The following is a 16,649-nucleotide window of genomic DNA, read 5'->3' as shown; positions in this document are numbered from 1 at the left end:
CAACAATGTTGATATTTGTAAATAAAAAAATATTACATTTATTAACTATGTCAATTTCCTGCACCTGTCATAGACGTCCGCATGATGTGGACCTAATTAGCCTTTTATATGTAGTGTAATTACATGTATGCATGTGTGCATGTGCATATAGATGTACATACCCTGTACAGCACTTTGGTGTGTGAAAACTGTACTTTATAAATAAATTATTATACTGACTTATTTAATTTACATAAGTTATCCTCCCTGCTGTGTTCTGTGCATCGCACCTGACTTTTTGTCAGCTTGTTGTGTTGCCTGCTTTATTTTTCCCAACACTGCTTTCTGATTTTCTTGTGTTCATTTTTGGATTTTAGACATTTTGCGTCACTGCAATTCCTTTTGTGTTTGCTTTCATCATTAGCATCTAAATTTATGTACATTTAAGTAAATACCTGAAATTGTAGTATAAAACACTTTAATTCATAATCCAGATATAATAAAATGTTTAGTAAAGAATATTGGATATGTAAGTAATGTGCAGGCCATAGAAAAGTAAAGTAAATACGGCAGCTAAAGTTATTAAAAGGTATGAGGCAACTTCTGCAAAATTCACAGATGTCGACTGTCAGATATCACTGTTTAAAAATGGGGAAAATATTCAGAAATATTCCATGTTTTTAATTAAAATATGTTTCTCGCTTTTTGGAGGCTGTGACTCGGCAGCGCTGGTGGCAGCCGTCCAGAGCTACATCAGTCATATGCCGCGTTAAAGCAGGGACAGTGACTGTTAGTTGGCTCCCGCTGAGCCCCCCTCACCGCCGCCTTACCTCCCAGCTGTTACTGAATATGGAGTCGAGTCGCTTCCTGCCGAGAGTGAGCACGTTATTAATGAGAGCGTCGCTTAAAGTGACAGAGAGCTGAAGGCGAGAAGTCGAGCTGGAAGCAGCGGGCAGATTGGTCGGACAGTTGTTCCACCACAGTGATCACCAGTTTGGCACAGACTCATAGTTTCACTTAACTTCCCCTTCCTCTTCCTCTTCTCTTCCAGATCAGCGGACTTTATTCCTTTTCTGTTCCAGGTTTTCCCCGTGAGTATCATCTTTGCAAGTTTAAAGCTCTGTCAGATGTTCTCTACATTATGTCAGTGACCCCTGGTTTTTCACTAGACCTGAGAGTGGTTCACATGCCTGAAAATGTTTTTTTTTTTAAGTACATTAAAGCTTTTTTTTAACAAGTGAAAATTAACTTTCCAAATGTTTCAGGCAATTAAGACGTTTATTTATTTATTTATTTAATTTTAGCAATCTTTCTGTTGATTTGTAATTGATGATGTGGAAAAACAAGAAAAAGGGGCAGGGAACAACTGCAGTTGGTAATCAGAGAAACTTTGTCTGGGAGTCCACTAGTCAACAACTCCGAGCCACTCACACAGTGTACTTAAGAGGTGGCTATACCGAATGTAGCAACTAACTTAACATTAGCATTTTGGCCACAGCCAGTAACCAGCTAACCCTCAGTTATGCGCTAACACTAGTTGTCAGCTTCCATAAACCACATGGGTCCAACCCACAGGCACTGCTAATAAGTGCTAATTAGAAACAAGCTACTAAAATACTAGAGTTTCACTCAACAAAGCGAAGTACAAATTTCTTAGATGTCTGTTCTGAACAGAAGACAAAAATCTCTAAGCTGCTCGGTCCAACCTGCCTTGAAGTTGTGCTGTTTTGATGGCGAGGCCTGGAGAGAGAAGAAGAATCAATTTGATTTGGGGTTTTTGATCATTAAAAACTGTATATAAATAAAAATTGTATTACGTTCCTAAAACAAACAGAAATCACTGCATGGCTCTGATAGGTGCTCCACAGTAGGACAGGCACTGTAACAGGATGCGTCCATTGAAACAAATCAGTTCATGAAATTTCTTCCCTCCTAGATTTTAGACGATCAGCTGTAAGTGGCATTATTGCAAAGTCGAACAAAGTCGTTTAGAAACCACAGTGATTCAGTGACAAAGTGGAGGACCATCTAAAGTTACAGCGCTGAGCGATATATTGCATAAAAGTCACCAATGCACTGCATCCCAAACCTTCTCTGGCATTAACATCAGCAGAAAACTGCACTCCAGGAGCTTTATGCCGAGCAGCTCCTGTTGGTGTAATTTGTAGGTGGCCCAGTGTTTTTGTCCATATACGGATTATTGTTCAGTTGTTGATGTGTGTTATCTTTGTTTGTGTCAGGACCAGAACTTCTGCGTTATCACAGTTCCAAATCTGTCCACTGAGTTCCCCCTGTTGCAGAACTTTATCAGGGTGCCGTCAATTCCCACCAGCTTGTCGCAACATGAGCTCTATATCTTTCACCGCGATGGAGTCAGGTAAATCTCACAGCTCAAGTTTTGTGTGTTTCCCAAAATCACAAATGAACAACACCGATAGTGTATTTGAGCCTAATGACTCTGTCACTTTTAACATTTACAGTTCCTCTAATATCCACTAGTGTCGTCTTCTGCTTCAAGGTTCAACATATTTTGCATTCAGAGACGCTCTGCTGCATACCTTGGTTGTATTGAGTGGTTATTTGTATTGATTTGAACTCATTGTATTAAATTACTGTTGCCTTCCAATCAGTTCGAAGCAGTCTGGCCAGTCTGACACCTGACAGCAACAAGAGAGTTTAACTCAGAAAACTGAAGTTCACTGTATATTTTCTCTTTTTCTGACATTTTCTGCAAACCCTAGAAATGGTTGTGTGGGAAAACTCATCCATGTACTCCTGCAGTGCTGAGCCCAAGAGATCAACACATTCTTTAAAACAGCATCGATACAGAGCATGAACTGCTCAGTCATTTATAGTGATTGTACCATGAAATCATTTATGAAGGCTCAGAGCACTATACAAAGCATTTCCACAGACTCTTTAAGTGTTTTTCCCCACAGGTCTTTGAGCGTGAGGCCGGCCGTGGCTATGGACCGCTCTGCTGTCTCTGCTCTGGTGAAGGATCTGAGTCTGAACGAGTCTTTGCTGCAGGACCTGGACCGCTACTACGAGACTGGCTGTGACCGGGTCAGCCAACAAACACTGTTATTAACACACCTGCAGTCAGATTCACAAAGACAGACCTCAGCTGTGCTTTAGATCAGACAAATATTCACACATTCAGATATATCTGCTGAAAATGAGTTTCAACTACAAGTTGAAACAACTTGTAACAAGTTCTGTTTAAATATCACGGTTGTATTTTAAACACAGAGCAACATCTACTTCATCTCATCTGTGAAATCAAATAAATTTTTTCTCCTGATTTTCTTCAGCCTTCGTGTAACTCTCTGAAGTAAAACTAATTAATGATGATCCTGAAGCAGTAGTATCTGCTTTCCTTTCGTTAAAGATGCTCCAGTGTGTCCTCTGCTAAAGGAAGCATAAAAGCACCTTTCCTTACTCTTTAAAGAAGTCAGACAGCTCTTATTACAGCTGCCATGCAGATACTTCAGGGTCGTTTCATTCCATTAGAAACCTTCCTTAAACTAACTTGACTATTTGACCTCAGTTTCAAAATTTAAGAAACATGGATGTTAGACAGGGAATGTTGGCAGATAGCAGGAAACAGGTAAGAGGAGCAGACAGGGGGTAATACAGGTGGAGGCAGGCAGGCAGAAAACTCCGCCCTGCGCACCAACACAGAAACCAAGAGTTAAAAAAACAATATCATAAAATCTGAAACTCATCATGAGATAAACAAAGTCAAAACAGGACTCCAAACCCAGAGACGTCAACAAAGGGTTAATATAGTAAATTTAAGGCGGGTGAGACTCTTTTTGCTCCCCTTAACTTTAAAAAATGAGATGGTGATTAATTTGGACCGTCGAGTGTAACTGGAGCGGTGTGATGATTGTCTTGGAATAACGAGGAATATCGGCTCGTGTGCCAGGGAACAGATTGGTGAGAATTCAGCTGAACGGATTTTCCTCTCTGACTGACACCCCAGCTGTCACTGCCGCAGCTCCAACACTGATAATTACTTCTCAAATGAGAATGCAGCCACTTCATGTGTATTCATGGCACTGGTCTCAGCTACAAGTAAAGTGCACTCTGCTCGTGTGCAGTTCAGTGGAATCACGGAAATTTGACGTGTTTTTGTTTGGTTCACTTGTTCCTCAGGATGCTGTTCCACTGCAGGCCTTCATCACCCAGGCAGATGCTGAGATAGTTGGGATAGTCATCATCAGGGACGAGCAGGTACTAGAAGTCTGGTTTATTAGTAAAAGTGTGAAGTGTTTGACCATTTAAACCCCCATTCTGCCTTAAAGGTGCAAAAAAACTTCTAATAAAAGGTAAATGGAGATGCCAGCGAGCTGTTTTGAACACTAGCCTGGCTATTCACTTCTTTTCTGACTAAAGAGGTGCGCTTTATATGAAGTCTGGAAATTTTTTTTCCATTAGGAATTGCGCTTCATGTTCATTTTTATGCTCCATCGATCTGCTTTTATTTGTTTTTATTTATTATTTGCCAATGTCCACAATGGCCAATTAGGACACATTGTGGACATGGGATACTTGCAAAAAAAGCAAACCTTCAACAACAACAGTAAAAACAGTTAAACAATTTAAATAATTAAGAAAATATTCTATTAAATAAAATAATAATTTGAAATAAAACAATAAATAAAAAGACAATGTACAAATACAATTAATTAAAGTTATATTAATAGCTTTAAATAATTCTTAATAATGTACCTATTATATAACATGGCATACCAATACTTTATCATGGTGTAATAATACAGTAATAGGCAACAAAGGCAAAAGAACTGCAATAAGCAAAATGTACAACATAAAAGGAGAAAAACCTAAAATATTACTCCTGAAATTTGTTCCTCTGTCATCAAGCTCACATGAATCTGTCTTTGTCAGGACATCGAGTACATCCGTGCTCACTACAACATCGAGAGCTTCATCTACTTCAGCCACCATGGCTACGATGAGCACGCTCAGATACTCCACTTCGTCCTCAAAACCACCATCCAACACTTCTCCAAGAACTTCTTTAAGGAGGTTCTCCGGCTGGCTCGCAAATCCTGCCTGTACCTCCGAATTTACCCCTCCTACCACAGCCAGGAGGTGAGTGCACGGGGCTTCCAGGTCCTCGCTTAGCCCTTAACCACTGGGCCACTTCCAGCTGGGGTGCAAGGCTGCTCTGACACATGTTTTCATTAGTGTAACAGACTAACGAGCGCACGCTGTAAAAAGTGCTTAAAAAAAAAAAGATAAATCCATTTAAAACAGATCATGTGACTATAAAACCCCAGTCTAGGTAGCAAGATAGTGCATGCACAGGTAGTCAGTAAAGGCACACAATCAGTCTAGATGAGGGGTGTCAAACATAAGGCCCAGAGGCCAGATTTAGCCTGGGAATCCGGCCCACAGGTTGGCTTTGGAAAAGGAGTGCATAGAGATTTTTAGGTTTTAACCGTATTTTCATAAGCCAGCTTTTGAAGACCACCTCCCCAGTGTCATTCATACTCTGCACAGGAAAGTTCCTGTTTTTCCAGTAAATGCTAAGGAAATGTCTGGGGGTTTTTTTACAGTAATTCCACAGTAATAAAAAACAAAAGAAAGGTGCAACATTTTGTGTAAATTAATGAAAACTTTACACTTTGAACTACTAGAATTTTTTCTCAATTTTGGACATTTACCATGTATTTCACAGGTTCAACCCACTTAAGATCAAAGTAGGCTGTATGTGACCCACGCAACATGTCCTCATCCCATCACGTAACAAATCGTCGGTATGTTACGAGTTCAGAGGCATGAGAGCCCTTTGGAATGAACTACACATGTAAATGTGTTTTACGTTCTGATCATGAATCACTTTGGAAAACACTATCTGATAGGATTAGGGTTATGGTTAGGGTTAAGGATAAGGTTAGGAATGGAATGGATGGCTGGAGCCTCTGCTCTAAGCTTATGTTACCGTCACGAGTGGCATTCTGTTGGATTCAATTGAGAATCGACTCATAAGGACACGGAAGAGTACAAATCGTCTGTATGTTACGCGCTGGGAATGAGAATACTCTGGACCCACAATGTAAAATGAGTTTGACATGCCTGATCTAGATTTATTATCAGCAATGTGTAGAAGTCTACCAAGACCTGTAGTGTTATATATAACCTATAGAGTTTAAAAATGGTGCAAATGTACAGTAGGACATAATCATTGGCTGAATGCTCTCTGATGTTAATGGATTTACAAAACATTTCCCTTCTTGTTTTTATGACAAGTGGTCTAATAAATTTGCTAAGCATTGTAATTCAGTTTGCATTAGTTCTGTGTTGGATTATCACTGATTACTTTGACTTAAGTCACAGAAACCCTGAATAAAGGCAGAGTGAGAATAGATCATCCCTCCAGGAGGAAGGGAAAATAAGCTGTTGAAAGCCAGGAGAAACAATTTTTTCACAACCCGGTAAAAACATAAATAAAACCAAATGTTTTTATATTGAGTTTTATTCATTTAATGATTTCCTGTAATTCAGCAAACTTTTATTTATGGAGAGAGCAGGTTGGATATGGAATTGTGCTCCGTGGCCGTCTAACTTGATCAGAGAGATGGGTTTGTGGTCGTGTTGCGCCTGTCAGCAGGTCATTTTTTACAGCAGGCTGCCGGTCCCTGAGGTCGGGGCAGCAGGTGTCGACAGCGCTGCCAGCTCAACCTCTCCACGCCATAATAAGACATTTCCTCAACGTGTAGAGACCTCCACTTCCTCTGCTAATTACCTTCCACAAACAAGCACCAGATTGGGTGATCGTGATGTGAAAATGGAGTAATGGCAGAAGATAAGCAGAGAATTAGCTGTGCTCAGGCAGTGTGTGTCAGTGGTGCTTGCATCATCTAACTCTTCACCCGAGCTCGTTATCACCACGTAGCTTTCCAGTTGCCCTCCCCCCCAAAGCCCCAAACTGATTGCTGTTTAACCTCCGATGGGATTTTCTCTTTCTGTGCTCACTGACTCCGTGCCCTCTTTCTCTGCACTCAGAATTCCTGCGTCCACCATCTGCATTATGTCCTCAACTGCGCCGTCCCTGTCTGCCCACGACGCCAGATCATCTACCCGCTGGAGGAGCTTGGCATCAACGCCCCGTCTAGGCGGCTCACAGAGGACCAGGTGGGCACAGCAGCAGCAGGCTGACAGGAAGCCTCCTGCCAGGGAGTTTAGATGGGAGGGAGCACAGCAGGGTGCGCATGTGGCCACCAGGCGGTGCTGTTTCAAAAGAGTTCATACAAACTGTAGGTATGCAGGAGAAACTCACTGCTGGAGGATGAAGTGCACAGTTTGATGGAATGAACGTTCATGTTTTAGAGATGCTTCTGAGCAGCTTTTTTCCCCACACCTACAACAGTTTATCACATTCACTTTGAAACAAATGTTTTTAAACTACTCTACTGAGGATTAACTACAAAAGTCCTCCCACATTCATGTGCAAAAAAGCACGATGGACTAATCAGCACACAGTGTTTGGCTCAGAAGATGAGATTTAGTCTTTTAACTTTTAGGAAAATCCTTTGAGGATTTAACTGTCTCAGGCACAAAGCTGTGTACACAAAACAACCAAGGCTTCTCAGGTAAAACCTCACAAACACATCCAAACTGTTAAACCTCCACTCAAAATAACAGATGATCATTCAGATAACACCTAGAACCAGTGAAGATTACAGCATTTGTTGCACCATTCAAAAAAATGTAGTGTGTATTTCCAGTTGTGCTCCAGTTTTACAAACTGATGAGATTAAATGAAATATCAGGATACAGTAAAGACCTGAGATTGTGGCTGCAGTCGTTCTTCCTACTTCTTTGTCCTAATTCCCTCATTCAGATATGAAACAAACAGCATTCAGCCCCACTGTGACCCTGAACTGGATAAGTGGAAGGAACATATACTTACATTTGCTTGTATTGAATAGCTCATAAGACTTTATAAGTGGTCAGTTCCACATTCCCCCAACATGGTTATAAGAAGCATGAATCAAGTAAATGTTATGTTGTTGTTATAGAAATGTGGAATGAGGTCATTTCTTTTGTTTCTTGTCATTGTGATTCCATGTAAACAAATATGCCGTGTCACAGATTGCCCTTTCGATTACTTCACTGCCTCTCAGTGTTTCCATCCATTGCTAGAATCAAACTCAGACACCCTCCGAACCGGCATATATTGATTAATTTACATCAGAGAACCGTTTAAGATCGGACTTCTGTGTTGTAGTTTTCCTCCAATTCTATCTTTGTGGTTCGCTTTTTTGTGTTTTAGTGTTTGAGAATGTGTTTAGAGTATTTTAGGGAAGGACAGATTGTGTCTGACTCAGTGCAAAGGGTTTAAGGTTTTGTTGAATGAATGACACATTCTGCCGAGGACATCGGTGATTTGGGTCCGAGAATGGCACTAAGGTTTTTGGTATGTTCATTGTTCCAGCATCTTCTGTGGCTTCAGTCTTATAGTCTCAGTCTTCTGTCTGTTCATGTAATCCCAGACTGACTCCATGATGTTGAGACCATGCCCCTGAGGGGAGTCAGACCATCTGTCGCAGGTCTGTTCTTGTAACTAAACGTACAAATGAAAGGAAAACCAGCACAGAGTGTTTCAGGCAGGTGTCGGGCCATCACTTTCCTTCAGATCAGCTTTGATGCTTTTTGAAGAGTGATACTCACCTGTATCTGTGTCAGCTCAGCACTGATGATAATAAAAATCTGAGATTAATTATTTGAAAGTGAGAGAAAACACCAGCATTATCTTCCACATGCAGTGTATGCTGAGCTGTCACCTGCTGCCTGATGTCCACTATAAGTTGATTCAGTAAAGGGAAAAAGTGCAACAGAATAAAGAAAATGAAATGTGATGCTCAAACTTTCCTGAGGAGAAAGTTTGAGGATCGGTCACTTCAAAATGAAACTAACAGCCTGGGTTTTAGTACCTTGGTTTGTCACTCTGCTTAAGGCATATTTTTTTCTGTAAATATGAAGTGCCGCTTCTTAAGATGACTTCAGTAAAAGGTGGAGAAAAGCAGTGAAAGTAGCCTGTGTGAATAATGGCATGGTTTCAGCTGTCAGCCACGTTTGGGGCTTAAAGCCTGGCTGATTGATTTTAACATCCTCCACTTCAAATATTTACCCCATGTTCAGCAGCGCTCTTTCCACCTGAGGCGTCACCATGTACACTAACATGTTCATTTCACTCCATCACCCCCCTCCCCTCCCCCCACCCCCATGCCAGTCATGATTTCCACGCTGCCATACTGATAACAGCTTCGCCTCCGAGATCTTTGTCCCAGCCTCCTCCCGATGTCGGCCCCGGGATGATTAATCAAATTTAAAGCACCTGTTCCCTCTCTGTCAATACGGGATCATGTTACGCAGTGCCGTGGTCATTGTGTGCGGCAAAGGTGAGGCACCTCCAGGGCGATAAGAGCGGCTGCACCTGCTCCACCTCACATGCAGATGAGACGGGAGCTTTGTTCATCTGATTACCTCATCTGGTTAATTCCTGCAGTATTCAGATGGATGCATCTAGGCATTTAATTTTGCCTGTATATGATAACACATGAAGGGTTTTTACATATAAAGTAAAGCTCAGTTTCAATAAATGTTGACCTGCAGCAGCTGCGTGAGACATCGGCTTAAAAATCACTGTTTGTCTGATCTATTTTAAAAGTTAATAGAACAGACAAACTTGATATACATGCAAACAATAATATGAGAAGTTTTTTTTTCTTCAGGGTAAAGGCAGAAAACGGTCATGACATGATCTTATCTTCAAAATTAGGGTGCACATGATACTGGCAAGTCAGTGTCATCACCAAAAAGCTGTCAGACTTATCAGAGCCAGTGTGCTGCTCATTTCATATTCATTTACATATTCAAACAGGATGTCTGAATATGTAAGTGATACTTTTTCTTAATCATCTTTCAGGTAATAAAACTTGCTTAAATTAGCTTTAGACAACTTCTCAGGAGTAGTATGTGGGAAATTGTTGGACCCATGTTGGTTTTTTTGAGTGATCGTATTTGGACCAGAGGGTGGAGTTCTAAGTCATCATCTAATTCTGACAAACTTGTTATCAGTCTGCATTCATAAACTACATGGATGTAACACACAAACATACACCTGTCTGATAATTAGTGCAAAATAGCAAACCTATAAAATACTGAAGTTTCACTCAGCAAAATAAGCACAGGCTCAGTTTGCATTGCACAGTGAGTCATCACATAATATAATATAATCAGTCATAGCAGCTAGTACCATAGTACCTCCATACGCATAACTTCAGTATCCAGTTATGAAAAACTTCCCGCTGTGAAGTTTTTATGCATAAAACTATCCAAAAAACTCTTTTTGCACCAGTTTTTCAACATGCTTTTTTAATACTGGTAAGTCAGTTTAAGCCAGATGTCTGGGCATCGACTTACTTTGGAGCCTGCCTCATGTGGACGTTAGTGGAACTGCAGATTATTGCATGAAATTAATTTTGTTTTTCAGCATCAGTGGTTGCTGCATGATTTAACCTAGTATTACCTGCAGCAACCACACAATATACATAACATATTGACTCTAAGGCTACTTTATCTCCAGTCAAGCAAAAAAATAATACTGAGCCTGTGCATTCAAAATTAAAATAAAGACATATTGACTTTTACTGCTTACATAAGTTCCTGAGATGAAACCCTGTTTCCAACATGTTGTACAAAGACCAAATGAAAAAAATTTAAAAATACAGTTACACCCATCTATTTTGGAGGACATTTTTAAGGTTTTAACTCTCTGTACAAAAACATTCAAATAACATGAAAGTGCACGCTCTCAGCTTTAATTCGAGGACCAAAATGTGGCATTAATTGTTTAGTAATCACAGACATTTTTATAAATAGTCAGTACTCAGAGGCTCATGCAGCTGGAATAATTGCAGAATGTGGTTTTGCATTGTATTGCTAAAATTAAAATTACCCGGAGGGCTGCATACACATGGTTTAGCTTCTGTGGGATAGTTTTCATTCACAATCATGTTACTAATTAACTTAATTAGTTGTTCTATTAAGTGTTTTTAAGCATTACACACCTCTCAGCCTTTATTGAAACATGTTGCTTCAAAACAACAGCTCGGTATATACTAAATTACCAAACACAAGTCAAAGTCAAACCCGCAAAGTTTAATTTTTGTGACTTTTTGATGCTTCAAATTTTTATCATATAAAATAACCAAGGCTTCTTTTGTTTTCCTCCCACAGTCAAACCTGTGCCAAAACACCTCTGTGTATGTGACAGATGTCGGGCTCACATGCCCTCGTGGAAATTTATTTGAATATCACACAAAGGTTAATTCCACCCATGGCCCCCCCCACACACTTTTTTTTCTTTGACTTTTTTTTTTTTTGCTCAGTGTTGTTTTCATCCAACAAGGTGCATTGTGGAGCCAATCTGCCTAATTACAGAAAATGAAGGCGACATTAGCTGCCTCAGATCACAGTGAGAGGAGGCGAGAGAGACGATTGGCCTTGGAGAATTGGGAAATTGGAACGGCGTGTTCGACCAATTCCTGCGGGACGCTTTTGTGATTGTCGGAGAAAAGGGTTCCTTAACTCTCAGGTCACACATTTGATCCCATCCCATCCCTGCGGGCTTTCCGTGTTGGCTAAAATTAAATGTGCTTTGCACGAAATGTTATTCATGCTATTTGTAATTATACGCTTATGCAGGGAGGCAGGACTCTGCATATTTTGGCAGATTGCGTGTCAGCTCATTGAAATTCTTCTTCCATTGAAAAAAGACGTATAAAAAGTTCATATGCTGTTGGAAATTTGCAGCATTTAATGTAATTTCCTTTTTCCTTTTACGCAACAAAATCCCTTTAAGTAAGCTGAACTCATTTGTGAAATGTTTGCTTTGAGTCGTTTCTGCTCAAACACTTGTGAACTTTTTTGAAAACCGGTGAAAAGCATGATTGATGGCGTGTCCATTAAGTTTCACCCAGCGCAGACGTTTCGGGCCTAAGATTCAGCACGAGTCGCGCTTGAATGTCACAGAGTATAAAGAGAAAAGCTGAAAGCTTGCAGGCTGATGAGGCGCCCTGATGAAATCTGCTGAGCTGTGAATGGGAGAAATTGGACAGGTCATTATGTAATGATAAGTACATTTGCTGCATTTATTTAATTTCCAGAAAATGGTGTCAGTCGTTCTGGGAGTGATGTGTCGCCTCCAGATGGGGGTAAACGTGACAGACTGTCTCCTCTCTTTGTTTCTCTTAGGCGCCGTTTGCTCTCAGCCTCGTCAGCAGAAAGTTGACCATGGAGCCAAAGGTCACCATTAATACCCGGATTGTGCTGGTGGGAGCTTCGGACACAGGTTTAGCTTTCCTCGAGGTGCTTTGTTCCTGGTGAGTCTGCCTCTGAACTAACTCCAGGATTGATTGCGGCTGTACTTTCTAAATTTGTGGCAGGAGTGACAGCGTTTTCCCTGTTTCACTCTGATCCGATTAGCTGTTTGGTGTCCCGGGGCAAAAATTTGCTCAAGCCCTTATTAAGCCTCTCGCAGAAACCTCTCACCATCTGTGCATTGTGTATGTACCTTGTCATCTCCAAGTCCCCATCAAGCACAGAGCACACAGCTCTGCTGCACACGGCACACAGCTTCATTAGCTGCTCAGAATCTCACCTATACACTCAAAGTGCTCCCAAGAGTTTCTGTCTGTCAGGTAGTTTGTGGTGAACAGGCGGATGTAAATGTGCCACGTACAAGTGTAACCAAAGCCCGATGCACTCAGAATCATCAAGTGGCGAAACCTGTAGTACAAACACTTAAACATGCACCTCATGTTTCTGAATCAGTAACTGTCTGCAGACAATGATGTCTGCTATAAGCACAAACAGGTCACACTGCATGTGGCAAAGAAGAAGAACACGGTGATGATGCAGGTGCTGTAATAGAGATCTGGCAGATGTTATAATGAAACGTTTTCAGGCAATCTTGGTTAAAATACGGGCTGATGCGTCCGAGTAGCCCAGAGCCTCTCACTCGAGCTTCTTTCATTTCTTTATCGCCTTTCATGCCAGGAATCCAAACCTCTGGAAATGTCACTTGACTCCAGCTCGGGCGTCTTCTGTTTGCCTCTGTCCTCGCTCTCTGAGATTAACTGCTCCAGCAAATAATAAGAAGCAGAGGGCTGCTGATTCAGAGCCAGCTGATAGCTGCCAGGCAACCAGGGTTGTTGTTTTGAGAGAGCGAGATCTCTCAGCACTCATAGAGCCGGTGAGGCTGGCACGGCGGCGGTGCCGGGGCAGGCGCACGCAGCTGTCTGAGGCCTGGCATTCAGCGGGGCCAGAGCCGGCCCCCTTTAATTAGCCACTCCACTGTTTCCCCTGTCAGGATCTGCTGCAGCGATCTGTGTTTGCTGTCACTAATGAGTTGACTAATGAGGCAGTTAGTGTCTACTGGACTAATGGTGAGGCGGCAACGCATTTAGAGGGTGAAAGATGGGTCAGTTTCGGCCCGCGAGGGGCCCCCCTTATCAGCCCTGCCCAAATGTCCACCCGCCTCCACACCAACACAGATTTCCTTGTGCTCATTGAGTCCAGCCCCCCCCCCCCCCCCCCGACTCCATTACTGGCTGGGACGGGGTCAGGCAGATAAAGAGCTCTGCGGCAGCTCAGCCCTCTGCTCACCGCGGTCAGACTGCAGGGTCACCACGGCTGTCTGTCACCGGCAGATAACAGAGCAAATCCAGAGCTGCTGATTTTGTCGCATCCAGACGCCAGTAATGGGCCATAATGCCTCAGCGCTGCAACAAAAATCCATCTTCTGGCACAGATTGACAAGAAAGTTTGACTGTGGTCGCTGTCAGATTGTTGCTGTGTTATTGTGTTGTTGTTATTATTCGCATGTTCATGTCAGAAAGCAACGCTTAAACCAATGCTGACACAAAGCACGGAGGCATTTTTATCTGATCCAGCTATAAATATTGTTTGCTGGGAAATGTGTTTATTATGCTAATATCTACAGGTCAGCAATGTAGAACTTTTAAAGGAACGAAAAGTTATTTTAGGTGGAGGTCCTTACACCTGCCCACTGAAAATTCATCAAATCATTTATATTTTTACCTTTTTGTTTCTTTGTTTTTTTTCTTCAGTAGCTGGAAGGTCTCTCAGCTTGCTAGTTATCACATTCCAAATTACAGTTATAGCAGTAACGTTAACACCTCAATAACAAAAGCATTTTTTTATATGCCTAAATGCTTCCTAGCCTAACATTCACATTTTAATCAACATGTCAGGACTAACTCATAGTTCAGTATCTTTGGCATGCAAACAGGAGCAGCCAGGGATCAAACCACCAACCTTCTGATTTGTAGATGACCTCTTCTACTTTATCATACTATTACCTGCTCGTTAGTGTAAGTAATGTGGTGTCCACGAAGAAAAGGATCAGTAATAATGTGAGGACCAGAAAGTCAGTGATGGGCAAAATAATCACTGCCAATGTGAAGTGGGCAGATACCGAGAGCCTGAAAAATGTAAATGAAAGTGATGGACACTAATAATCGACATATGACAAGGTGGTAAATACATTCGAGTTTTAGTGAGCTGGAGGTTGAACGTCTGCTAGCAGCTAACTGCCAGTGACAGAGCAACTTGCCGGTCTTGTGTAGATGCTGATTCATAAAAACTGGAATTTCCCTTATTTCGCTCATTTTTTCACCCCCATAGGTTGGCATTTGAGTACCACCCACTAAGATGGAGCAGCAAAGTTTATGACTAATACTGCAGTCAGCCTCCAGGTGTGATCTGAGACCAGCTTTACAAAATGTGCAGTATAATGAGTCATTTAATGAAAGCATTATTTAAAAACCAGCAACTTTTGGCTTACGTCAAAGTGCTAAGCAGATTTTCATTCAGCTGACCAGGTGGTGTCTTTGGAATCAGCTTCTCTTTATTATCTCCGTGGAGCTGTGGTGCAGTATATTTAATAGTACCTGTAATATTTTACAGGTAAAATAAGTACCCAGGAATGTCTGTTTTTGGTTATTTGGCTGTAGTTCTAGTCCTGTAACAATCCTGTATACCAGATATAACCTTAAAGTACCTCTTCAATATGAGGAACCAAGCACAGCCATCCTGTGTTTACCACATGCCTCACTGCATGTATCTACTGCTATAACTGCTCACTAATATGAAACAACAGCCTTCCCATGTACAATCGGTTTAGCAGCATTTTGGTGTCTGGTGTTGTCGATGTGCATCGGTGGGCGTTAATTTAGCAGGAAGCAAAGATAAGAACAGAGCAGGAGGTGATCAGAGTGTCAGGGTGATAAGGCTGGACGCTGCGAGGTACACACACACACTTTGCTATTCACTGAGCGTAGGAGCTGGAACTGCTGTTATCAGCTGTGTAATGTCCTGTAGGCCACAACAAAGGAGGCCATTTGCATCACAAGAGATGGTTTATACTGTCAACAGTAAACTCACAAGAGCTTGGACGGCTCCGGTTTTTCATGCTCAGGAACCACAAATGCATCAACGGGCTGGAGAATGTGCACCTGAGAAGGTTTAGACTTTGTAAACATGCCTACGTTGGTAAACTGAGGGATTTTAAAAGGTTTATGTTTTATGTAAAAGCACCATAATATCTCAACAGTGTACTGAATTTTGGATTAAATCTAAGCTCCTGACCTGCTTTTTTAGCCAAGAATACATAACCCCGTGTAATTTCCATTTGTCAGTCTCTACAAAGGGATACCTGTCAGCAAACTGAGGATTAAAAAAAAACCCCAAAACAAAAACCAAACCAGACAGTGTGACAGCGGTATAAATAACCTGCAAGTACTTTCAGATCTGTTATAGTTTTTCTATTTTGAACTTGTTTTCTCATTTGGATCATGGTGTCAGGAGTCGGCTTTAAATCAAGCTCAAGTGTATTAAAAACGCAGTGTCCACAGTAAATGAGCTGCTAAAGGTGCAGGATGGGGTATCATGACAACGTTTCAATGCACCGCCGTTTCAGTTCATAAAACCATTCTGCTATGTTTGTGTTCTCAGGTTAAAGGTGGATAACAGTCTGCTGTTTGTGCAACAGTTCAGACGCAGGCAACATTTTTCAGTCTAATATTGGCGTTGCAGTTTCTGTGTCTGCATACATATTTAAATAACCGGTTAAAAACCTCGACCCATTATACAACATCCCAGTTTCAGTGTTACTTAAGTTTAGTTATAGTTTAGTTATTGTTAAATCAGTGTTAAGCAGTTTTGTTACACTTAGATAGCACAGAGGATACTTAAATTTGACAAAGGTATACGAGAGGTGTGCTACAAGGTGTCTTTAGCTGTTTGTGTATCCACAAGTGAATGTCGGGAACATCTGTCAGTCAGTGGTGACACACCCACACAGACCTGAGAAAAAGACTGATTAGCCTGAGTAAGCAAAATATGGAAAGGTTGTTATTCCTCAGGTGTTCAAGACATTTAAACATTACGATAAAGGTAGCTTTGACCGCTGTAAACTAACTTTGTTATTTTCCTTGCCAAGGAGCTGTAATGTTCTTGATTATTCATACATATGCAAACTTTCTGGATAAATAATGTCGAAAGAGTAGAGAAAAAATAAAAAAGCTTCTCTTTTGTCAAAAGTAAAC

General features: G+C 41.4%; 1 protein-coding gene across 2 annotated transcripts in view; it reads left to right on the top strand.

Moving 5' to 3' along the window:
* Positions 1–16,649, top strand: part of cfap61 (cilia and flagella associated protein 61) — a 40,317-nt gene that overhangs the window by 7,064 nt on the left and 16,604 nt on the right. For both annotated transcript variants that reach the window (XM_025899231.1, XM_003446661.5), the window contains exons 9-15: positions 1,031–1,070; positions 2,220–2,356; positions 2,919–3,045; positions 4,141–4,218; positions 4,894–5,100; positions 7,018–7,146; positions 12,274–12,401. In XM_025899231.1, the coding sequence (XP_025755016.1) occupies positions 1,031–1,070; positions 2,220–2,356; positions 2,919–3,045; positions 4,141–4,218; positions 4,894–5,100; positions 7,018–7,146; positions 12,274–12,401 (846 nt within the window). The remainder of the gene's footprint in view (positions 1–1,030; positions 1,071–2,219; positions 2,357–2,918; positions 3,046–4,140; positions 4,219–4,893; positions 5,101–7,017; positions 7,147–12,273; positions 12,402–16,649) is intronic.

The sequence above is a fragment of the Oreochromis niloticus genome, linkage group LG15 (genome assembly GCF_001858045.2).
Source record: "Oreochromis niloticus isolate F11D_XX linkage group LG15, O_niloticus_UMD_NMBU, whole genome shotgun sequence".
Lineage (NCBI taxonomy): Eukaryota > Metazoa > Chordata > Actinopteri > Cichliformes > Cichlidae > Oreochromis > Oreochromis niloticus.
This window is presented reverse-complemented; position numbering and strand designations above follow the sequence as displayed.